At 37.9% G+C, this 26,090-nt stretch overlaps 1 protein-coding gene across 3 annotated transcripts; it reads left to right on the top strand.

The window, feature by feature from the left end:
- On the top strand, positions 1 to 25,944 carry LOC5577692. Of its 3 annotated transcripts, none has more exons than XM_001663424.2 (4): positions 1 to 254; positions 14,760 to 14,959; positions 15,019 to 15,441; positions 25,400 to 25,944. In XM_001663424.2, exons 2-4 carry the CDS (start codon positions 14,788 to 14,790, stop codon positions 25,546 to 25,548), a joined length of 744 nt encoding a protein of 247 aa, XP_001663474.2. In that variant the 5' UTR covers positions 1 to 254; positions 14,760 to 14,787; the 3' UTR covers positions 25,549 to 25,944. The 3 variants fall into 3 exon arrangements, with proteins under 3 accessions (XP_001663474.2, XP_021707549.1, XP_021707550.1); XM_021851857.1 differs by lacking the exon at positions 1 to 254 and adding an exon at positions 14,235 to 14,502; XM_021851858.1 differs by lacking the exon at positions 1 to 254 and adding an exon at positions 14,584 to 14,686.
- Positions 25,945 to 26,090: the final 146 nt, after the last annotated feature.

The following is a 26,090-nucleotide window of genomic DNA, read 5'->3' as shown; positions in this document are numbered from 1 at the left end:
ACTCAGCGAGGCACGCGTTCTGATCAGTCTTGAACGCACCGGGGCACCTGTTGGACCTCGAATTAACAAACCGCTAACGGTCGTCGACCGCGTGCGCGAATATTTTTGGATCCTTCGAAACTTGTTGTCAGTTCTCTGCGTGATCTTCACGGTGCTATTTATAGAGAGGTGTTCTTCGGTTCAAAAGTGCACCAAGGACATCACTTTCCACAAGGACGCATCTTGGGGGATCCAGTGTTGCTGCTATTTAAAACGTAAATATTATGCTGCTGGGAGTGGGAAGAACATCGGGATGAAGAAATTTGAATGTTAAAATTCACAGAAAACAGTGACATTTATCTGATTTCAAATGGTTGAATATTAAATGTACGGTGAAATCGTGACCATTGCAACTCGTAGGAAGTTTCCAAAGACACAACAGCAAATCCAATAATTCATTCAATGGAATTCAATTGGTCGTGCAACGACAAATCAACTCAACATGAGTCAGTGCCGGAGATGTCGAATTTTAAAAAGCAATTATACTTGAAGAGACTATTCGCCCACTTTTCTGCAATGCTCAATTAAATGTCAGCTGAGTTATGCTATTAAATCAGGGCAAAGCGATTTAGACGTGTGAAGGATTCCTTTCAACCACTTGTTTGTTAATGCAATGGCTGTGATAATTGATTTATTAAATTATACAGATGATTGTGTTGCTGCCAATACTTCAAGAATTATCTCTAATTGAACGTTTTCACTGTTGGTAACCCTAGAAGAAGGAGAGCATTTTTATCTCCATAATACGGCTTATCAACCGATAATTGCATTTGAAATTAGTAGAACAAATGCAAGCAGGCCATCATAGATAATCAATAATCATCATCGATATCGAAAACGTACGACATCATCATCGTCATAACATAGTCATTACAATTACTGATGATGACGATAATAACTTAAAATTATCGCCTTCATAACGTTTTTTAGTCAAACAAACAGTATTTGATGCCGTTAGCTACAAGTTTAGCTAAAATACCGAGATATCATTGAAGGTGTTCTAACTTTCAAATTAACTAAATCAGATACCGTACTTGAAATATGTAATATTCTAGGGATTAATCGCTCTCTGTGGCGTACATACTAGGGGGTAAAACCACCTCACCCAGAGCTAAAAGTTATGCGGCACTTTTTTGGTGAAGAACCCTTTCAAATTAAGAAAAATGCCAGTCTCGTCGCCTTCGATAAACTATTAGGCCGATCCAATCCTGTTGATATCAATTTAAATTTATTTTTTGAAGTTAAACGTTTTTCTTCGTGTTTCTAGTTAGCTTAATGATTAACTTAGGTGTCAGTCAGACTGCCCATAACTCCCATAACTGTATAGGAGTAACATTTGCATTTTCGTATATTTGAACATCACGTGTATATTTAAATGACATAATCAAAAACACAGGTTTATCCTAGATGTTTAACAAATTCTTTTGAAATTAGTCGTTTTGTCACATTACACAGTGCAACATTCTCGAGGTCATTGAATGTAAACAAAATTTTGTCTCCAGATCCTGAAAGTACAAACCCATATGCTCTTTACCACTCCTTAGCTTGATTTTTTATCAATACGGCTGTATCCTCCAAACTATTGAGGATTTCTCGATTCAAACTTTCAGACAAAAAGATCTTAACATAATAAGCACGATGACATGGCATGGCGGTTCTCATTTTTCCTAAATTCCGAGAAAATGACAAATTTTTGCACATTTTTTGGTAATAATTCATAAACCGTTTGAATTTTAGTATACCTAACTGTCTTCCACAAAAATTTGCTCCTAATCATCAACTCAACTTTGCTGAACATTTTAATAATCTACAAACGATCCTTCTTGTTTTGGTCATATTTACATTGCAGTATTCGTGTTGTTGTGTTTTGTAACCAAACAGGTGGAAAACTCTTCCTCTTCGTACACAACATCAGCGCGGTGCTTGGTGGTCGCGCGATAAGGAGATAATTAACGAATGTTGCATCCAGTTTATTAATTTAAATGCAACATATTAGCTTTTTAAAAATATGACAGCGTTCACTTATTACGAAAGGCTAAAATTGACAAATAAGTATGGAAAATTTTACATTTTTTGTGCGATCTGTTACGCATTTGGACAAATACAACACGTCATGGAGGTAAAAATTTAAGCCAAATATGATCAATACATTCGATGATTCTATTGATAGATAAGATAATTACTCAATAGCTTGTGAGATAGACAAATATCAACAAAATTATACTTTTTGAATCTTAATGATTGAATTTTCTCAGCATTCATCATTTAACCGACCAACATGTACTTGATTCTTATAGTTTTTTTAATTATGAGGTATCCAACACGAACAAATCTTTTTGACAAACAATAGGGTAGCAGTATCAATTGAGGCAAATCACAGGAATGAAAGAACTATTTTTTTAATGATAACTAGACCGTGATAAGAACATTCGCGCAATACACTTCGAAAAATGAACACTAGGAAATCTTGCCTCACACATATGTCACCTTCTCAGCAGTTTGTTAAGGTGATTATAATACGAAGGCAAACTTTGAATTTTCAAGAGCACAAGGCTGGAGAATCTGACAACAGTTGAAAATCAACTAAATTGCTTTCTTGCTGGTGGTGACCAATGGGATAAATTTTCAACGCGGAACGCTGTTTGGTTCTCAAGTCGTGTGCTCTTGAAATTTTGAGGTGTGGCTTAGTTCTATAATCCACTTAAAGGACACCCGTTTTGAAATTTACTTATGTTTTGACCCGGTAAAATTACTTCATGCGATAAATGTATGTTTCCTTGTGAGGACAAATGAACAAATTTAGTTGGTGTGCAATTAAGTTTACCGTTGTAAGTTGGAAATAGTGATGCATCCAATAACTGGTACAAAGTGTATTTGAGAACCCAATAATTGCGATACTCTAGAGACCGTTTGTTTACATTTTTTTGTTTAGTGAAATAACACAAGTAAAGCTATTTTGATTTCCATGACGGGACGGTCCTTACCGAATTAAATTGTCTCCAAGTTGTGTGATCGATTGTTACCGTTTGGACACTTCTTTTCTATTATATTCTAAGTGCTTGCTCGACCAATACTGAAAAGCATCCTGGAAATACTGGAATTTCTTCCAATATTAACCCTCTAATACCCAACCCCACCTTTAGACGGGGTACACTTTGGAATTTTGTGTTTTTTTCGTAGCTCAGAAATCAAAATGATTTAATTTTTGGCTTTAACCTTGACTCATAACACGCATATAAGAAACGTTTTTTTATGATTTTGCAAACCTTAATGTATTTTGAAAATTGTTTGAAAAATTGTATTCTTATATAGATTACAAATACCTGGGGTTCATTTAACGTGTAATATAAAAAATCGTTACTTTTATATTTTTCTACAATCAACCTATCATATAAGAAGAGTTTGGTGGTATTAAAATAATTTCAAACCTGTTTTCCGTTAATTACACGGAAAATAAAAAAAAATCAATAAAAGAATAAAAAATATTTTTTTCAAAGTACCTTAAAAACTTAATTTTTTACAATTGCCAAAAATAATAAACTAGAAGAGGCTTCAATAAAAAATGAAAATAGATAGGGATGTTCAAAAATAAAAATTATAAAAATCAAAACCAAAATAACTGTGCAAATGCGATTCCGATTACTTCGTTAACACTTATTAAATGACACTGTTTTTAGAAGCCTGAATGTTCAGGACATTCTGTTATTATTAATCCGATGTGACAAAAAAATTAAGGAAAGTTTTGATTGAAATATTATTTCAATCAAAACTTTCTTCTTCATTCGATAATAGACGGTACTTTTGATTTACACTTCCAAAATTAATATAATTATTGAATCAATCAAAAATTTCGCCACATTTATTTCTTTTTTAATATGTTGTTTTTTTCGAGTTGTGCTGTGAGAAGATTATCTTCTGCTTTCAAGTCTTAAATATTTTTAAACAAAAAATGTCATCATCAAAATAACGCACTAACACCAATATGATTGTAATGAAGATGGAACAAAGGTAGATGAAGAAAACAAATAACGATGCTCGCTTGTCGTGAGTGTTTTTGATCATCAGAAGTAGAAGAGAGTCAGTTTCAGAAAATTGGTGATCAATGAGGTTCATGGTAATTGAAAAATACATGTTACGTTACAGGAAATGAACAAACCGATAATATTGACGTAACTTTAGTGTGCTTTGTGCGAAAATTACAACATCCCAAAGCGAAATGTAAAAAAGTCAAGTTTGCTCATCTTTTCGTTTTTGATTATCACAAGCGGTTGAATATCAGCAGATTAAAAGAAAATTGACAATCTTGCGACAAGCGCTCTGCTTATCCTTGTTGTGTTGTCAAGGTGAGGATAAAAGCAAATAAAATCCACGAAGATTCTACCCAGCGAGTGGCAATATAAGCAAGGTTAGATTGCGTAGTTTCGTCCCTGCAAAAAATAATTTGCTATTTCTGCATTATGTTGCAATAATAGATCTTTGGATTAGAGCTTTCAAAATTTTGCAAATAAATGTTTCCATCTTTTACCAAGTGATTTTCACTATATATACTTTTTTTATTTATGGAAGAGATTGAACTTTAACTTTTCACTTCACTTTTCCAAAATAAAAAAGAAAATATCAAAAATCACTAGTTAGGTGATCAAATACCTTTAAACTCTAATATGTTGCTTATCTTGACAGATAAGCCTATTTCGTCTGCGACTTACAGACTTCTTTAGTGTCGATTGCTCGACTTGGTCGACCAGATTTGAGATGCGGTCAAGCCTCCCTTACTCGATATTCTGTAACTAGATATAGCCCTTAACTCGATGAAATGCGTAGCCCCTTCAAGATTCCATACTTCGATCTCTCTGTAAGTCAATAGCTCTCTAACATGATGGTACCTAATGGACTACCTGTTTTGCTCTTGTTCACAGTTGAACAGCAAAGGTTTACTCGTTTCAATTAGTATGGGGAAAGGCATCTAACTTCAAATTTATCGTAAATAATTAGTGTTCTAATGAGCACATCCACAGTTAGTAACTAAGAGCTTTCTTTACCAATTGACCATTTTTGCATTAGTGCCCTAATGAGCACATCCACATTTAGTAACTTAGAGCTTTCTTTACCAATTGACCATTTTTGCATTCGTATGTGGCAGGAACGAAAAAACTCTATGCCCTGGAAAATCAAGAAAATTTCCATAACGAAAAATCCTCCACTGGTGGTATTGGTCTTGCTGAATAGCTGCGCGTTATCGGTACGGCTATTTGGGCGAGTTGACTGTAAAGTTCTCGGTCTATTAAAAGATTATTTTCGAATACGAACACTTCAAGAGGAACTATTGGGTCTCAGACTGATTAAAATATTTCTCTTAGAAGATCACTAAAGCTGAATCCCCATCAACTACCGATTGTCACTACAATATCTCAAAACAAGGAATGCAGACATATTAGCTATGGTTGAATTGAACAAACTTGCAGAAACACAAGTACATGAATAAAGGAACCAAATCACGGTAAAAAAAAAACACTAATTGGTCGACTTTATCTTATTATTCGATGCTCTTTCGTGAGCCGCACAAAACTCTCTCAAGGGCCGCTGTTTGGTGATCACTGTGCTAGATTGTACCTAAGTGGGCGTCGTACATCCTTGAAGAAAGATAGTCAGCCGATGGACGTCATTTCCTTACGGCCCACGGGCCAAATCTGGCCCGCCGCATCATTTTATGCGGCTCGCGAAGAGGTCTAAGATCCTTCTAACATCTGGCTTTTTAGCTGCGCTACCAATAGAATAGGACTGATTTATTACAACTTTCAAGGCAATTTCAGTACTGTTTGTCATAACTTGAGGTTTTTAATTTTAAGATGTTGTTTTTTTTAAGATTCTTCAAATAAGTTTGTGGAGGGTTTCCCTTGCTCTCTTTAACTTCGTCTCAAATGATTGAAAACATTTTGTTAAAAAAAAAACTAACTCTATGAGAAATAAATTCAAAAAATCTATATGAAATGTTTATGAATAAACAATTCAAGACCCAAATTTTTAAATGGGTGGTGGATTGGGTTTTGACGTAATCCTGAAAACAAATTTCAAAAAAAAAACAGCGCTGGATTCTCGCAAAATTCGGAATTTTATTCCTACAAAACGAAACGCATTCTCAAATGATACATGATGAGATTCTGAGAGATTCCTTTCAAAATTTTTTGATTGAATTCTGAGAGGGATGTTTTTAAAATCCTGGATAATATTCTCACATAAGAATTCAGGGTTGGATTCTACCGTAGTCGTGTCACAATTCTCACTGAATTTTACGCAAGATTATATCATAAATGTGTATTTTCAGTTTCTACAAAAGAAATTATATTATATTTATTTGATAAAACAAAAAATACTGCACTTGAAAAAGTTCGGCCCGAGGCACGATATTTTTTCTAAGATTTGACCCGCGTTCCAAAAAGGTTGGGCAGGTTCAAGGAATTTTGACTATTGTACTATTTTGTCAAATAGAAAAACTGGAAAACTAATTTCTGAAACAAGTTTGGTGAGTGAAGTATTTTTCTAGAAATTCTTAATTGAAAAATAACGTCTCATAGGGTACAAAAAGTAATAAGGTCTCACAGGTTTTAAAACACTCCACTTATTATCAAGAACTCATTTCCATTTTTGCTCAAATGACTCATCTTGGAGTAGTTTTGAAGTAAGTACTTTGTAAATTGAGACAATACACAAAACATATAAGGAACTGCATCATATTTCTTGAAACTTGCCGTGGGTCCAATAATGAATCGTTAAGAAATCAAGATCACCCGCGATCAAGCCAGCAGTGTCAACGAAAGCGTTGGACTGCAGCTCTGCTGCAATGTCAATAAACGACATCAACCTACCACAACTTTTTCGGTCTCCCCCATTTCAAGGTGAATACGTTTGGGGTGCTGATGATGGCGTTCGTACAAATTTGGTTTATTATTGTTTACCTACAGACATATGTACATTATTGCTTCCATATAATCTTTGGCCATCGAGTTTGTTCAACCATTGAGCCGAGTCAAAATTGGGCAACGATCACCTGCATAGGCTTCGGTGGAACAAATAGCAAAAAGGTGTTTTACCTGACAAGACGATGTTACCGGTGGAGCTCTGTGGAAAGGATTGATGCAACTGAGTTTATTACTTTTAGCATAGGTGCAAGTTTTGATTGTGGGAGCGCTGAATGATATGTAGCTCTTTGCGCCGACCGAATGGTGCAGGTGTCCATTGAATTGGAAAATCGAAGTGTCGAATGTAAAACTGGAGATTTATTAGCCGAAGAAGTCAGCAATCTTTATTTTTTCGACTTACCATCAAGTAGGTAGAGTTGAACTCAGTCAATGGTTTTAAAAACGTGACAATAAATATATTACAAGTTCAATAACTAACAATCATTAGATACTGTGCCCCAAATTCAAATTTTAAGACTAACAGCTTTGCAGCTGCATCCTATTTATCGTTTAGAAAATAAGAATTTCAAAATAAATTATTAAAAGATTCATGTATTGAAGATCAATTGTGTAAGTTGTTTTCTGAATTATACTATTATAATTGGTATAATTAATTGATTCGAGTTTTACTTCTCATCGGAAATCGGACCATCACCTGGAGTAAAAACGAGCTGCGAGGTCATTGCTTACGATCCAATATGCACTCCACCTATGTAAATAAATCATCCACTCTGACATCCATCAGACCGGCTAATTAATTTACATCGGACCAGATTTCACCTGCAGTTAAATTCGAATTTTTCAACTTCATGCTAGATCAAAGGCGAATGTCAACAGCACTCAAGACACAAGGTCACGGCCCAAAACGCAGCGCACGCCAGCCATCGCCATGTGCCATAGAGCTGCGCGCGAACTCGCATGCAGTTTTTTGCTTCGTGTTGTACCATGCTCACGCAGTTACGGATCGCACACGGTTATGGATCATGTTGACGTTCAAAACCGAAAATCTTGCTCAAAACATGTACCTACGTTGACTTAAGACATCTTATTTTTTCTTCTTGTTTACGGTACATTCCAACTGGGAAAGACCGTGCTGCTCAGCACTTCCACAGTTATGAATGTGTATATCGTGTGGCAGATACAAAAATACTTAATGCCTTGGGAGCACGAGAAAATTTCCTTAACGAAAAGAACTTCGACCGGTGGGATTCGAACCCAAGACCCTCAGCTTGGTTTGGTTGGTAAATGGCTGGGCATGGCGTACCATTGGTACCTCGCGTACCTGCAGGAATAAAATTAACCCTTCTGTGCGGTCCTCAGCCTCTTGCCCAGCAACTCCTATTGCTACCTCCTCGTGGTACTAGCCGGAAATACGAGTAACCTTGGGGAAGATCGGGTAACCAACCCCCGGTGGGAACTTTGGTCGTATGCTGACAGGGAAGGGGGGGTTTGCTTTGCTTTTGCTTCTGCAAACCTGCAGCGTCTGTACTGTACTGTCCATGTTAGGAGCGGCTCACAACAGCGTCTGTTCTCCATGTCAGGGGCGGCTGATCATCGTCCGAGTGCCAGAGAAGGACTCTAAGCTAAACTGCACACTATGGCCCTCCGAACATTTAAGGGGAATGGTCCTCCGGAAATCTAGGGGGTTGGTGTCAGGCCCTGCAAGCCAACCGTAAAAACACATCAGAACAGGAACGTCAACGAGAGAATACGGAACGGAACAGGAGCATTGGTGCGAACGTTTAGAGGTAATCTTACCATCTACCAGAGCTGCGGCAACACACGCGAGCTGGGAACAGCTTTCATAGTGATGGGTGATATGCAAAGGCGCGTGATCGGGTGGTGGCCGATCAATGAACGAATGTGCAAGTTAAGAATCAAAGGCCGATTCTTTAACTTCAGCATAATCAACGTTCATAGCCCACACTCCGCAAGCACTGATGATGACAAGGACGCATTTTACGAGCAGCTTGAACGCGTGTACGACCGCTGCCCAAGCCACGACGTCAAGATCATCAAAAGAGATTTGAACGCTCTGGTTGGCCAGGAGGAGGAGTTCAGACCGACGATTGGAAAGTTCAGCGCCCACCGGCTGACCAACGAGAACGGCCTACGACTGATAGATTTTGCCGCCTCCAAGAATATGGCCATTCGTAGCACATATTTCCAGCACAGCCTGGAGATCACCTCAGCGGACAAATCGACCACGTTTTGATCGATGGACGGCACTTCTCCGACATAACCGACGTCAGAACCTATCGTGGCGCTACATTGACTCCGACCACTACCTGGTGATGGTGAAACTGCGCTCAAAACTATCCGTCATCTACGATGTACGGTACCGACGCCTGCCTCGGCACCATCTAACGCGACTGAAGCAACCGGATGTCGCCAATGCGTACGCGTAGCATCTTGAGGCAGCGTTGCGGATGAGGGCGAGCTCGATAGGGCCCCTCTTGAGGACTGCTGGATGACAGTCAAAGCAGCCATTAATGACGCTGCACAGTGGGACGAAATCAAAAAAAGTGGGACATGTGTGTTTGTGCTGAAACTATTGGTTGTAGCGTTTCGACATGTTCTACAAAGTTTCACCATTTATTGAGTACTTAATTTAGACACTGAAAAAATTTCACTTGAAGTGATATACACTGAGAAAAAAAATAACTTTTTTATTTATTGTCAAAATTGAAAACTGTCTAAGGAAGTATTGTAGGCGACATCATTTCATGAAAGTTTGTCGAAGACGGAAAAGCTCTATCTCCTACACTGACGAAGTTAGGGGGTAAAAACGATGGGTACCCCCTTTAAACTCATATTTTCTCCATAACTTCTAAATTTGAATTTCTACATTTTTACAATGTTCTACAATGTTTAAGGTGCTGTAAAAATACACATTTTTGCCAAAGACACTAAAGCGCTAGCTCTTCACGTTGAAGATTTACGAACGATTTTATGATTTTTTCACATCAAATTTAAGTGTGCTTATCTTGTAAAGTTGCAAGTAGTAGCAGCTTATTTTATCATCATGCTGTTCCTCAACCTATACCCTTTGAATATATGTACGAATAATTGCGGGGTCAAGTGGGGCTCATCGCAGTTTGTTTAATTGAAAATTGTATTTCCTATAAATAAATGTATGTTTTCTAAATTTTAATTATTGTTTTTTTCTATCTGTTAATTTTTTTTATGTTTCGTTATGATATTTAACTCTTGGCCCATTTTACGAACGGCAAATTTATAATGGTTACTGTTCAAGTTTCAATTTGACATGGCTGTAGAGGACAAGTTGTTGTTTCCGTGAAAATTACTGGATTTTTTCAAGTGTATCGAATGCTATCATCAATCATCATCATCAATCATCAATCAGGAGTGCAATTCAATTATTTTTTATAACTAAGATTGTAGTATATACAATCAAATTGTACAGTTGAATCAGTTGAACAGTTGATTATAATCTTATAGCGGTATTTAGCACTTTGATACATTTATAAAAAATGCTGTCAGATACACGGAAAAATAAACATTACTTAAAAACATATAACTTTTCAAATTTTGACAAAAACTGTAAAACATAACATTTTATCATCGTTTAAAATGGGCAAACATTAAAAATTCCATAGCAAAATGAAAACAAAACTGAAAATCTATACCACATAAATAAAAACTACAAAAAAATATATATTTAATTATAGGAAATACAATTTTCAATTAAACAAAGTGCGATGAGCCCCGCTTGACCCCGCAATTATTCGTACATATATAAAAAGGGAACAGGTTGAGGAACAGCATGATGCTAGAATTAGCTGCTACTACTTGCAACTTTACAAGATAAGCACACTTAAATTTGATGTGAAAAAATCATAAAATCGTTCGTAAATCTTCAACGTGAAGAGCTAGCGCTTTAGTGTCTTTGGCAAAAATGTGTATTTTTACAGCACCTTAAACATTGTAGAACATTGTAAAAATGTAGAAATTCAAATTTAGAAGTTATGGAGAAAATATGAGTTTTAAGGGGGTACCCATCGTTTTTACCCCCTAACTTCGTCAGTGTAGGAGTTAGAGCTTTTCCGTCTTCGACAAACTTTCATGAAATGATGTCGCCTACAATACTTCCTTAGACAGTTTTCAATTTTGACAATAAATAAAAAAGTTAATTTTTTTTCTTAGTGAATATCACTTCAAGTGAAATTTTTTTCAGTGTCTAATTTAAGTACTCAATAAATGATGAAACTTTGTAGAACATGCCGAAACGCTAAAACCAATAGTTTCAGCACAAACACACATGTCCCACTTTTTTTGATTTCGTCCCACTGTGCGCTGCCGAAAGCATTGTCGGATATGTGGAACGGAGCTCAAGAAACGAGATTGCCAGGAGGTTTTAGAGGAAAAGAACGCAGCGCGGGCTGCAATGCTGCAGCATGGTACGCGACAAAACGTGGAACGATACAGACTGAACATAAATAAATAAATAAATAAATAAATAAATGTTCGAGACCGCACCCCTCAGCTACAGACTACAGAATCTTTTTCTCACGTTCGCTTTTTGAAACAGCACTTCGATAGGAGTTAGTTTAACAAAGGAACGAACTGGTTCACCTGTTTTTGAGAAATGAGCAATTTTTTTTCTAGTACCCCTCCGGCCTAAAAAAAACTTGAAAACTTCAAAAACATCAAATTAAGCAAATTAAGTGGACAACTATGAAATCTTGTGATGCTCATTCTCACAGTTCTGACAGCAAAATTTGTCTATTTAATGTAAGGCTTTTTAAATTCTGCTAAAAGAAATATTTTATCAAACCAACTCCATCAGTCATAATTTTTCACATAAATTAGCTTAAAACTCCAAAATCACAAGAACTACAAACTTGCAATGTTCAGAAAAAAATGAATAAAACTGAAAACGAAAAAGTTGGTTCAGTCCTATGTTATCAATTGTCTTAGCTCAAATGAAGAGTTAAATCAAAAGTGTCTTTAACAAAGTAAGCGGGGATAAACCAGACTCGGGTTGAATTTCCCTATAATAAAGTGTCAATCAATAAATTTAACAAAGTTGTTCATAATAACATTTTCTAAAAGTTTACGTAAGAGCGCAGCCACATATACCATCGAACAAAAAAGTTTGAGTCAAAATTTATACCTAAGAAAGGACTACCCTATTCAACATTTTTCCTTGATGATGCAAAACGCAATTAAAAATAACTTCTCTAAAGACATCGAACGTCTAAAACCGACGAGAACAGAAAAAAATACTTTTTATTGCTAAAATGTCGATTTGAACCATTGTGCAATGTGTCGACACCTTTGATAACGACTATTCAAAGATTTTGCATGATGCTATTCATGCAATAACAATCCAAAAAGTCATCTCTTGAGAAAAATTCGACATCTCTAGTGTCAAACCATTGAAAGATCAGGTATTAAAAAAAAAATAAACGAAAATAAGGCATGATGCATTACGTTTAATTTAAGAAAAGGGTATATTTTGACAAAATCGATTGTTGAGTCTTTTTTGAACAGAAACAAATACGTAGTATCCCTTTCGCTGTCTAGATAATAAAACTTTCATGTTTAAGTCATTTGAAAACGAAGCATGAAACGAGCTCACCAGTTCATATTCCATTCTCGATTGCGCTATAAGCAGCTGTCTATAAAAACGCGAAAACCGTAAAACGGCGGTAAATGAACGACACCGATTGCTCGGGCTTTCCAAAACTCACTCCATTTTATAATCGTTATAAGGCTGATACAAATATTAATTTTCTTCTATATCCGAGACCACTTGGAACACGGGAAAAAATCTGTGGTTAAAATTACTATTTTAGCTGACTTCGCCCATTCTTCAAACTACCATGGAATTTCAGACCAATTTACTATGTTTACGGTACTTCCCACCACATCACTAAATTATACAACATTACAAAAATAATTTACAACAATCTGATTTGGACTACAGACATGGTAAAATCAAGCGCATTTTTGGTCTGTTGAGCATTTTTGGTGCGAGCGCTTAAGTTTACCCCCTAAAATGGTAGTTTTTATCGCACAATTTTTTTTGCGTGAAGATACGAAGGAGGGGTGGGGGATAAAAAAATAAGAAACAAATAAAGTAAAAAAGAAAAAAATATGTTTTTGGAATTTTAACTTCTTACAAACGTTGTTAAACTTTTTTCAATCGTTCTCTTGACAGACGTCCTCTGACATAAAATAAAATAATTATTTGTTTCAGCCTAAATTGACAAAAATCCGGCCAAAGAAATGTTAAATAAAAGTATCGGTCCTCCAAGAAATTTCAGAATATCTGCAAAACGAGATTACCAATGGTCAATATCGGCACAGATTCTAAAAATAGAAGAGTTAAAAAAAATAGTGCAAAAATGTTAAAACCCAAAAAAGTTATCGCGATTCGAATATTTGTGTGTGGTCAAAATAGGAGTTCAGAGCTGGGAAAAGTTCTGAAATTCACACTACAGTAGGCAAGCGCAGCAAATCACAGTCAGCAGAGCCAGTGAAACTCACGCCTATTGCTGCTGTAGGCAAAATGCCTTGAAAATAGCAAAACACCCGTTGCTAAGGGCAACCCAAAACTACTGTAGAAAAATGTTCTACTTCCCGCTGCATTTCCCGCATTTACAGCCTTCAATGACACTACTGATTTAGAGAAAATCATGTACCCAATATAGACTACTTGATGAGATTCACAATTTTGAGCTACTGTATTAGAAGAGCCACGTGATTTTCGGAAAAACTCAAGCCTACTACTATTACCATTCCCAACTCTGTTTGAGTTATTATGCTTGATTTAAAACTAATTGATCTACAACTGTGGGGTGACGGTATCTGTTCTCACCCTTAAACGTAGTGAGCGTGGTTTCGGCATATCGCGCCGGTCTGTTAAAAAAGACCGGTACGCTCGGGTGGTGAAACGCGTGTATGCAAGTGCACCTCCCAGATAGCACACTAGAAAATGAGAGCTCCCAAGCTGATCCACCGGTCAATTGCCGTTTATTTGCTCGTCATCTGCGAGCACCGTTAAACAATATTATGCTAGATGTCTACGGGATTGCATAACGCAGCGCTGCCAATTGCTTGCTAACTACTGATGATAATTTTCTATGCGGAAACTGCGGAGCGCTTCGAAGTCTCACTTCAATGTGTGTGCAAATCTACACAAACTTCTGAATTCGATCGATTGCCCGCTTTGTACAGTACCACACATAACCGGGCAATAATCGAATCCAAGATGTTGTAGGTAGCTGTTGCGCCGAATGTAAGCAACTTTGTTGAGCAAATAAGCAGCATGCGGCTTCGAACGGCTTCAATCGGGAGGGGATTCTCGGACGCTGCAACATCAACATTAGCAACAGACAAGTTAGATGAATGCCGGCAATGAGCAATTTGTTTTCGGAGAACATTCAGCTATATTCGTTGGGTATGGTAGTAGCTCAAAATCTCCCTTTACATCGAACTGGTTGTGGCCAAGTGAACTCTGCTCAACTCCATGCAAGAGGTAAGCTTCATTCCGAACCACGCGTGGCAAGTGACCTTCACATCGCGTTGCGGTTCCACACTTTTCGTGTTAGTTGACTGCATGTTTTGCAGTGATAGATAGTTGTTTTACTTGCTTGGTTTGAGATGGAAATAGCCGTGAAGGATGTTTTTCACATGGCTGCTGGCTATGAGTTTGAAAGAGTGTAAAAAACATGCAATTCACTTAAAAATACTTGCAATTCACTAAAATCTGTTAATTTTAATCTACTTTTCCAGTCTGTAATTTGTCAACCCAAAATAAACCATGAGGCACTCAATATTCAGCATAGTGCTAGGTGTGATAACGCTGTCGACCACCCCAGCTTCTTCCCAGCGAGATGTGTTCCGATTGTTCGAAAACTGTCGGTGGGGAAAGCCCAATTTCGATCCCTGCATCAAAAAGGCCTTCAACGCCCTCAGGCCTTGGTTCAAAACTGGTTCGTTCTTTCACATGTTTCGTGTAAAAGATCCATCTCTAGCCTTTCCCTATTTCAAGGCCTCCCGGAGTACAACGTAGCTCCATTCGACCCGCACAAGGCATCTGTAGTGGAACAGTACCGAGGGGATCGAGATGGACTGGCCGGCTATCATCTTCAGCTTTTGAACGTGTCCGAATATGGGTGGACCGAATCGGAGGTCACCAAGTATAAGACGGACTACAAAAACAATCGCATCATCTACTCGCAGTACTTCCCGGAAAAGTCCTTGGATGGCCACTACAGCTTCCAGTCGAAAATGCTCGGCCAGTCTAGACTGACGAAAGGCAGCTGGAACCTGACGCTGTACGATTACAGTCAAACGACGACCGTGACGAGGCTGGGCGAACAGGGTGGACTGCTCAAAGTGCGCGTTGAGATCGACCGGATCGGCGATATGAAGCTGCACATCTCCGATCTTTTCCATGGGGCGAAATTTGTTGGTAAGTGATTTAATGTTAAAGTAATCCGAGTTTTTGCTGCATTTTGAATTAAAACTTATTTATACAGTCAACTCTCCCTTACACGATATTTTATAAATCGATAGTTCCCCTAACTCGATGGAATGCGTGGTCCTTTCAGTCTAGCATACTTTAATCTCTCTGTAAGTCAATGCCTCTCTAAATCGATGTTCCCCAACTTAATGCTCGATTTCAGATTCCTATGCAATTTCATAAGAGGTATATCTCTCTAACCCGATATTTTCATGAAAGGTTCTAATATCTTCTGAATCTCAACACATTTTATAAATTGAGTAATGATTAAGCAGATAATAAAAATAAACATGACAACCTATTTCAGGCTGATAAAATTGAAAGTTTTGACGGCTGTACAAAAACATAAATGTGTTAAAATTCTATTGTTTTCAAGCTTCAAATACCATACCGGGGACGGACCTAGTATAGTGATTAGAACACATGCCTCTCACGCATAGGACCTGAGATCGAATCCCATCTCCGAGATAATCACATAAGGTGTTAGAAGTTATAGTGACGACTTCCTTCGGAAGTGAAGTAAAGCCGTTGATCCAGAAATGAACTAACCCAGAGTTAAAAATCTTATTTATAAAGATAAAAAATACCCTTCCGAATGTATTTCAACAAGAGGAGAAGAAAACACGAAAATATGTTTTGTATCTCGATAACTCTTTAACCTTCCTTGGCACTGAGGTCATTTTTGGCGAATCGGCACGGTAAATGAACTTTAACTTTGTAGAGAAAAAATATAGAAATCCGAAAGTTTTTGACTTTACGAACATTTTTGTGCTAAAAAGAGCTTTCAGTGACTTCTAGAAGCAGCGCTACAAAAAAAAGTTACACATTATTAAAATATCAGCGAAACACATTTTGCCATTCTGTTTCTTCTATCTGCTCGGCGACTTCTCTGGGGAATGTCTCCTCCAGGAATATCTCTACAGAGGTTTATACAGAGTTGTTTTCAAGGCTTTCTCCAAGTAACAGTACGATTATTTCCTCTGATAGTCTTCTCGAGATTCTTTTAGGAGTTACTCCTGAGATTTCCTCCGGGATCGCTTAAGAAATGCTCCTAAAGAAATTTATCTAGGGATTCAACAAGAAATAACTTCATGAATTCCCAAAGGAACTCCTCAGAAGTTTTCTTGAAGAGTTCTTTCAGACATGCATCCAGGAAAATCACTACATGCATTATTCTAAGGATTTTTTCAGATAATCTTCCAGGGATTTCCCTTAAAATTTCTCCAGAGATTCGGTTTGGGCCTCCAAAAACTCATCTGAAGATTTCTTCGAGAATTCCTCTAGAAATTCCTACAGAGATTCGCTCAAGAATTCCTCCAGGAATTTCATCGAAGTGAATAAGAGTTTGTCCGGAATTTCATCTGCGATTTTTTAAGAGATTCTTCTTGGAACTCCAATTTTGAAGAAGTTTTATGAAAAATCCCTAAATTAATTGCTGAAAAATCTTGAAATAATTATTGGAGAAATCCCAGAATAAATCTCTGGAGGATTCCAGGTAGGGATTTTCCAAAAGATATCTCAGCAAAAATCCTTGACCTTCTAGAGAAATATCTGAAGTAATACCAGAATAAATCGCTTGAAAAATCTCTGGAGAAATTCCAAAGCTTTCCTGAAAGAATTCCTGCAACAGATCTTGGAGCCTCCACAAAAATCCATCCATTAATAAGAACAAGTAAGTTTCAAAGAATTTTCTCTACTAACGGAGTTATCCTGTTCTTCAATTCAAAACATTTGCTGATTTTGATCATCTCTAAAAGGTATATATACCTACTCTTCATATTATTGGCTGATGGACATAAATTGCACTTACTTCCTTTCGATAATGTTCTTTTTCCAAATGTAAAAGTTCTTCTTTACATGATTTTCATTGATTTTGTTACATATTGCTCACACATTTAATTTATGTGCTTAACCGTTTCATCTTGCCATGCTTCACAAAGATACGTCGAGTAACAAAACAAGAAAATTTTAGTGAATTTCTCAAAATTAACAGAATTGTCCTATTTTTTGATTCTAGAAATTGTCTTGTATTTCCATTCAAAACATTCACTGATTTTGATCATCTCTAAAAAAATATGTTCCTACTTTTCATAATATTGTCTGATTTTTATCTGTTCTTCTGGCTGTAAAAACGAGAAAACTTTTCATCAATTTCCTAAAAAAAAATGTGCATTTTCTTCAGTTAAGTCTGCTGCTCATTTTGATCATATATTTGATCAGATATATCATCATCCCAAAATAATTTCCGATTCGTTCATGGATGGAGCTTGTCAGGCTCTGAAAATAACCGTAAGGTAACAACACCAAATAAAAATTACAGTCCAGGATTTTCTTACTCTAATTGAACTACTAATTATTGATATAAAATGATTGTTGAAGGCAATGTGATGGAAATGGTCGCTGAAACAAAAAATCGAGTTTTCCAGTACATATGACAGAGTTGGTTGGATATTGCATAGTTATTTAATTTGAACTTAAACATCCCTATCAAGGTCAAAATTTATTGAAATATAATTATTTGGGTGCCAATTAAAAGTTGAATATCGTGGGTAAACTTTTGGTAGTTTCTCATTTTTTTCGAGAGCTGATGATGGTGCATATGGGCGATATTTATACTATTATAATTTTTATAATGGTCTGATTCGCAGTGTAACCAAAAAATTAATCTTCTATCTTTGCGCAAAAAGCGCAAATAAAGCCACAATGCATCGAATACTATGGAATATTTGCCATACGTTGAGGGGTAAATGATCATTTATTTATTTATTTATTTATTTATTTATTTATTGGGATACATTCATCGGAACACGCCCAAGTGAATTTTTCTATTCTTATACAAGACCCCAACTTATTATTACGGTAGTCGCTGAGTGACAATCTTCCTCTTAAAACTAGTTGTCGACATATTAAAATCAAAAAATTGTTGTACTAAATTAAAGTGGTTTAACATGGCAGGAAGTGGAGCATTAGCACCATAGTTAGTCCTATGTTGACCGGGGCGGAGTAGCGTATGATTGCGTAGCATTCTCGATGGAACATGCAGCGGCAGCAAAAAAAGAAGATTTGGGCAATCAATCTCCCCTTTTGAAAGTTTTGCGATAAAAACTGCTTGGTTGACATGTCTTCGTTGTTCAAGGGTGTCCATGCTCAGTAACTGACAACGCTCTCGGTAAGGTGGCAGATTATCGGGTTCTCTCCATGGCAAATTTTTAAGCGCATGCCGTAAAAATCTCTTCTGGATTCTTTCTATTCGCTCAACCCATGTGGTAAGGTGTCCATACAACATCTGCAGTTTCAAGCAACGGTCGTACCAGTGAACAAAACAAGGCTCCAACATCACACCTAAGTCTCTTACAACAGACAATCTTTCTATTGATCCGATAATTGTAACAGATAGGCTTTAATATCCTATGGAATGATATAGTTGAACACTTGTCGATACTCAGAGTCATCTGATTCCGTGAACACCATCCGGAGAACTGGTTAAGCACGGTTTGCAACATTACGCAGTCATCTTCGTTCTTTATAATGAAGTAGATTTATGTATGTAATCCATTTTCTATGTTCATAAGGCAATTGGTGGTGAAGTCCACTAGGTTCGTAGTAACTGATCTTCCAGGGAAGAAGCCATGTTGATCGGTCGACAAATAGTTCTTTATTTTGAAAAACAAGAAATCGTTTACGATGATCTCGAAGAGCTTAGATCCGGCGCTAAGAGACGTTATCCCACGATAGTTTGCTATATCGCGCTTCGATCCTTTTTTAAAGACGGGAAACATGGTAGAAGTCTTCCAAACATCCGGAAACTTATAACGCTTCAGAGAGATGTTGAATATTATTCGTAATGGTTGAAGCATTGAATTATTGCACTTTTTGTACACTGCTGCAGGAATACAGTCTGGACCAGGGTTAAACGAGTTTTTAAGCTTACTTGCCGCACGTAGGATCATTGAATCAGTTACATCAAAAATATCGATGTCAACTACATCAGGAATGATATCTTGAACAGCTCTGCTTACATCAGCATCCGAACAGGGTTCATTGTTGAAGACGCTGGAGAAACGGTGGGCAAATAAAGAACACTTGTTCGTGGAAGAAGTGCAGTGTTTTTCGCCAAGAAACATGTTGACAGGAAGCCCGTTGTCCTTACGCTTGCTATTTACAAACCCCCAAAAAGATTTTGGGTTGCGACGGAGATTGTTTTGCATTCGGTGCACGTAACTGCGATAGCAAGAAGCATTCATTGAGGTATAAGCTCTACTAAAATGCTGGAATTCAGTTTTCGTTGCCGGAGTTCGAGTTTTGCGCATTCTACGCATAGCGCCGTTCTTATTGCGCTTAAGAGTTCGTAGCTCATTAGTCTCCCAAGGTGGATATCGTGGTTTTTGTTTTAATGGGACGTGTTCTATCAGCCATGTATTAAGCACATCGATAAAACAGCGAGCAGCTGAATCCACATCTGTCCAATTGCTCATAAAGGACCAATCTACGAGATCAAGATAATTAGTTAAAGCACCGAAGTCCGTTTGTTTGAAGTTAAGCTGCCGTTCATCATCGTCAGCGCCAGTTTCCTCGACCAAAGTTGAAATAAGAAGCTCTAATGCGGGATGATGCGAATCAATAGTAGTGAGCAGTTCGCTGACTTCAGAAACAGAATTGTCAAGCGAATTACAGAACACCAAGTCAAGAGTACGTCCATTTAAATTACGAGTAGCATTCAATTGATGGAGATTGCTGAAAGCCATACCGTCAATAATCGAGTAGTATGTATTGTTAAGAGTAGAGTTTGGATAGTCAATAGAAACGAAACCATACTCATTCTGTATCCACTGAATTCCAGGAAGATTGTGATCACCAAGAATCAGAATTCAGTCATCACATGAACTAAGAGTGTCGATTGTACGAATGGACTGCAGATGCGACTCAATGACTTGGTGATCGTTCGTTTTATCCGGAGGAAGGTAAAACGACGAGATATACAGGGTTGTATTGTTTGCACCGACTTTAACCCACACTTGCTCCAATACACTGTTGCCAACATTCAATTGCGTGGAAGAGAGAGACTTTTTAACGGCGATCAGTACTCCGCCTCCGGACCGCTTATCGCTGTTGTTCGCGTTGCGGTCGCACCTGTACACGTCGTATAAGGGTCCAAACAGTTGAACGGAATTGATACGGTTGTCCAACCAGGTTTCAGTAAGGGCAATCACGTCGTAATCACAGCCAGTAACAGCAAGAAACCAACTATCGATTTTAGTGCGCAAACTACGCACATTCTGGTAGTACACTTTTAACGCTGAATCGGCACTGGTGCTTGGAGATTGGTTTATCGATGGAAGTAGCACTGGGGACTGGAAGCTGGAATTTGATAAGGTGCCAGGCGATGGAAGTTCATAATACGAATTGTACTTGCCTGAAGAGGCATTTTGGAAGCCCCCTTCCTTTCCTCCGACGGCAGAGATGCCAGGACGACTTTGAAAACAGGCATCAGCTGCAGCGGCTGGGTCGGGGTGGTTGGGGGCATCCAAAGTGCTTTTTTGTGTGCGTCCCGGAGAAGTCGAGTTCCTTATAGACATGTTCGTTGACGTGGTTGAAAAGCAGCAAGAGTGTTTCCTACATATCCTACACTAGATTTGCTTTATTTTTTATGTTATTCAGCTCTATATTATACATTTCTCAACATTCTCATAAAGTAAATACGTCAAATACGTTTGAAAACATCTTCAAAACAGAGGATAAGGTATATTCTTTCGAATGAGACAGATTTGGTTATGATTTAGTACAAAAACTAAAATTGCGATAGATCAACATTCACGAAATTTGTAAAATACAAAAGGGTCAATTTCAGCCAACATCTCTTCATGTTTAATGGTATGAAAAATCTAAATATACACTGATCGATCTAAAACTTTGAGAAATTATTATTCAATACTAAAAAATCAAGGAAAAATATCAGAGAAGGAATTTGAAAATTTATTTTTTTATCACTTTTGGACGTGGGTAGGTGGATAGGTAGGGGGCCTTCCTAAGCCAAGTGGTTAGAGTCTCCGGCTACAAAGCAAAGTCATGCTGAAAGTGTCTGGGTTTGAATTCCGGTCGGTCCAGGATCTTTTTTTAATTGAAATTTCTTTGACTTCCCTGGGCATAGTGTATCATCGTACCTGCCACACGATATATGCGAAAATGGCAACTTTGGCAAAGAAAGCTCTCAGTTAATAACTGTAGAAGTGCTCATAAGAACTCTAAGCAGAGAAGCAGGCTCTGTCCCAGTGACAACGTTAATGCCAAGAAAAAGAATAAGACGTGGGTAGTAATGCTGCGGCAAGGTACTCGACAGAACGTGGAACGATATATACAGAAGCAGAAGCAGCAGACCCGTTTGTCCAAGAAGAAAAAGCGCCGCCTGGAAGAGACGGAATGCGAAGAAATGGAGCTGTTGCACCGCACCCAAGAAACGCGAAAGTTCTATCAAAAACTCAACGCATTCCGAAGAGGCTTTTTATCGCGAGCAGAAATGTGCAGGAATAGAGATGAGAACATTTTGTCGGACGGACGCAAGGTGATCGAAAGGGTGAAGCAGCACTACGAGGAACACTTGAATTATGCTGAGAGCTCAGGCACGAAGGTTCGAGGCAGTGGAAGAAATGACTACGTCGGAATGTTGGACATTAGGGGAAAAGCACTAATTTTCGACGTACAAATCGTATAAATGGGTCGAAAATTGGTGCTCTTCCCCTAGCAACCAACCAGCTACCACTTTGAGAGAGGTTAAGGCTGCCGTTTAACAGCTCAAGCATAACAAGGCAGCTGGGAAGGATGGTATCGGAGCGGAACTCATTAAGGTGAGCCCAGAGAAGTTGGTCGCTTGTCTGCATCGGCTGATAGTCAGAATCTGGGCGACAGAACAGCTACCGCAGGAGTAAAAGCAAGGGATATGGCCTATCTACAAAAAGAACGACAAGCTAAAATGTGCTAACTATCGAGCGATCACTATTGTAAATGCCGCCTACAAAGTATTATCCCAGATTATCTTCCGTCGTCTGTCACCAATAGCAAATGAGTTCGTGGAAAGTTATCAAGCCAGATTCGTAAACGGCTGCTCGACGTCGGACCAGATCTTTACAGTACGGCAAATCCTACAAAAATGACGAGAATATTAGGTCCCTACGCATCACCAGGCTTTATGCTGCTCATCTTGATCTGATAGATGAAGCGACCTCGTACGCTCACAACAATTATGAACCAGCATTCGCTGTTGGTTGAATAATCCGTGGCTGAGAGAGTGGAGAGAAACGTTGGCTCTATCCAAACGCACATCTTCCATTTGACAGCTCTAGCTTACTGCGAGGCTCTGCAAACACATCATCATTGCTTTTGGGATGAACTGAGGTTGGTTTCTCCGTCAACGCAAGACCATGATTTCGCTTTCGTCTTTGCCCTTTTGGGCAAAGAGCTACAAAGACACAACGAAGAGCTGTCTGGAAATACTCTTCCCCGAACTGAGAAATGAGAAAACATGCTCTCCCCCTAACTGAGAAAGGGAGAAAATAATCTCTTTCTCTTTTAACCCCTCTACCGGCAGCTTCATTTTTTACCGCAAAATACAAATTCAAATCGTTATAACTTTTTTGTTTTTCAATATTTTTGCACCATTTTTTCACAAGCTCTCAAAAAACTCTTCTAGTTTTTGGATCTGTGTCGATATTGATCATTGGTCATCTGGTTTTGAAGATATTCCAAAATTCCTTGGGGGACCGACCCGTAACTACAACCTCCTGTTAATTTCTCAGGCTACAGAATTTCAATAGCATTCGGATATTCACTCTTCGAAACAATACATTAATGAGAGTATGTTGTGAAAAAATGAAGCAATTTGGTGCAGCCGTCTTTAAGTAATGACCATTTAGGTTTCTGGAACCACGCTGGCCAAATAAAGATCTTAAAAACTTCCAAAAACATCATATCGTTATTTTCAGATATCTCCAAGAATACTGAACCGATTTGTATGATTTTTTTTTCAGAAAAGCTCCTTATTAATTGGCATTATATAGCCCACATTTTATTTTTTTGATAAATTGATCAAAAACAAAATGGCCGCCAAAGGCATTTTATATGGAAAATGTTGGTCCCCCAAGGAACATCGGAATATCTTTAAAATCAGATCACCAATAATCAATATCAACACAGATCCTAAAACTAGAAGAGTTTTTTGAGAGCTTGTGAAAAAATGGTGCAAAAATATTGAAAAACAAAAAAGTTATAACGATTTGAATTTGAATATTGCGGTAAAAAATGAAGCTGCCGGTAGAGGGGTTAAGCACTGAGGTTGTCAAAACAAACTCTTCACCACTGTGGGAATGAAAATAACAAAACACAGATGTGCGAATTCTTCATCCCGCAGAGCTCGTACGCTTTGTGTGTGGGTAAAATCGCTTCTCTTTTGTAGTTGATCATTAGAAGGGGGAGAAAGAGGATAAGTCAAGAGCAAGGAAGAAGCCTGCGCATCACCTGTTCATTGATTTTAAAGCGGCATACGACAGTATAGATCGCTAAGAGCTATGGAGAATCATGGACGAGAACAGCTTCCCCGGGAAGCTTACAAGACTAATTAGAGCGACGATGGACGGTTTGCAGAACTGCGTAAAGATTTCGGGCGAACACTCCAGTTCGTTCGAGTCCCGCCGGGGCTATGACATGAGGATGGACTTTCGGAGAGCCAGGTATTACAGCAGAGGCACGATTTTCATCATTTTTAAAACGATGATACTTATGTTTCTTTTAAATGAACCTGTTGTTCAGCTAAAAAATGAATCAAGACGCGTTTCAGACTCCATTTTATTCGCTATGAATGCAAAAGGCTTCATAATTTAACGTTTCGTGGAAAAAGAGAGTTGACGTTTTGTATAATGATTATTTTTGCGGGAAATTCTTCTAAGGTCTCTTGCGCCACCACCACCTCTCATGGCTACGCCTATGCAACCGATAGGTGTGTCAATTAGTGGTTTTTATTTAGAGAATGGTAGCAATATTTAGTGTGCAAATGGTTGTGCTGTACTGAGCGTACTCTAATAAGTAGGGACAATGGAAATTCGCGGCTAAATTATTGAAATTTCGCGTGTGGCCAAGGCGATAAATTGAAAATTTCGCGGTTTTGTCGTGGTCTCATAGTTTTGGCCGTATTTTACACAAATTAACACATTTTGAGTGAAAAAAGCCTTTTTTATGTGTAAATTTCTCGGCATTTTATTGAATAAAATTTTTGTTTTACAAATTAAGATGATAAATTTAATATCAGAGCGACAATGCAAAATATAAAACGAAAGTTGCGAATCAGAAAATTGTCCAAGTTAAAACTGAACGGTTATAACATTTTTGATGGAGCTACGACTTCAAGATGAATATGTCAATTTCATAGGCAAAAACTTTTAATTCACTGTGGTTTTCATATACATTTTCAAAATTCAACTAGTTTCGCGGCATTTAGCAAGAATTCCTAAATTTCGCGGCAAAGATCAAATTTCGCGAATTTCCATTGTCCATACTAATAAGTTACCTAGAAGCGTTTAAGTGAAGTTTATAACCAAAAGTTTCGAACTATTTTTAAAATTCAAACTTTTGTATGGCTTCGTGGCCTTGCGGTTAGCGGCGTCAGTCGTTTAGGCGTATTGTGCCACGAAACGCAGGTTCGATTCCCGCTCCAGTCGGTGGAAACTTTTCGTCAAACGAAAAATTCATCACTGGGCTACTGGGTGTTCTGTGTTGTCCGTTGCCTAATGTTCGTGATTGTTCAGTCTGTGCAGCCTTTGGCTGAAGACGGTGTAAACTGTCCCTTTTTTATTGTTTCATTTTTTTTTATTATCATAGATACTTAAGAAACATTTCGTTGACCACATATTTCCCATTCCAGAATCCATCGCCGACTTTGTCATCAACGCCATGTGGCAGCCAAGTTTCCCCTTCGTAAAACCGCTGATCAACGATCTCGTCAGTATAGCATTTACGGACATCTTCAACGAATCCTTCCGATATTTCCCATTGGACAAGGTGATACAATAGAAATAAGGGAGGGGAGCTTTCTTTCCGGGGACTGAAATAAACGCTTCTGATTAAATCGAAACAAGTTTTGTTTTTCTTTGATACGGTTCCCTTCTCATCGTGGTTACATTTTATTGTCCGGGTGCAAACTTTAACAAACTATTTTGAGTACCTTCCCTCCGTTGCACGTAATCATTTCACATTACTTCTCATATCGACTTTGGTAAAATTTTGAGTATTTGCACGCATCTGTTAATGGACAACTTGAGAGCTATGATTCAACACTATCTTCGGGGGTTTTATTGTCTGTTACAATCCTGATCGTTGCTATTGTTATGTGTGTGCGATTATAATTGTATCGCGAAAATATGTTTCCCTTCTAAGAGATGAATAAAATCCTATGCACGATACAACATTGATACAAATCAATCTAGGGTCACTGTCCGAGTAAATATTATTGCATATGTGTTTCATTTGAGTGAGTTGAGAAGAGAAGTGACTCATGGTTACATGGTAGAACAATGCGCTATTAGAATGTGACACAAATTCGATGGTGTAACTCG

Source organism: Aedes aegypti, chromosome 3 (genome assembly GCF_002204515.2).
Source record: "Aedes aegypti strain LVP_AGWG chromosome 3, AaegL5.0 Primary Assembly, whole genome shotgun sequence".
Classification (NCBI taxonomy): domain Eukaryota; kingdom Metazoa; phylum Arthropoda; class Insecta; order Diptera; family Culicidae; genus Aedes; species Aedes aegypti.
Note: the sequence above shows the minus strand (reverse complement) of the source record. Positions and strands in the feature narration are given on the sequence as shown.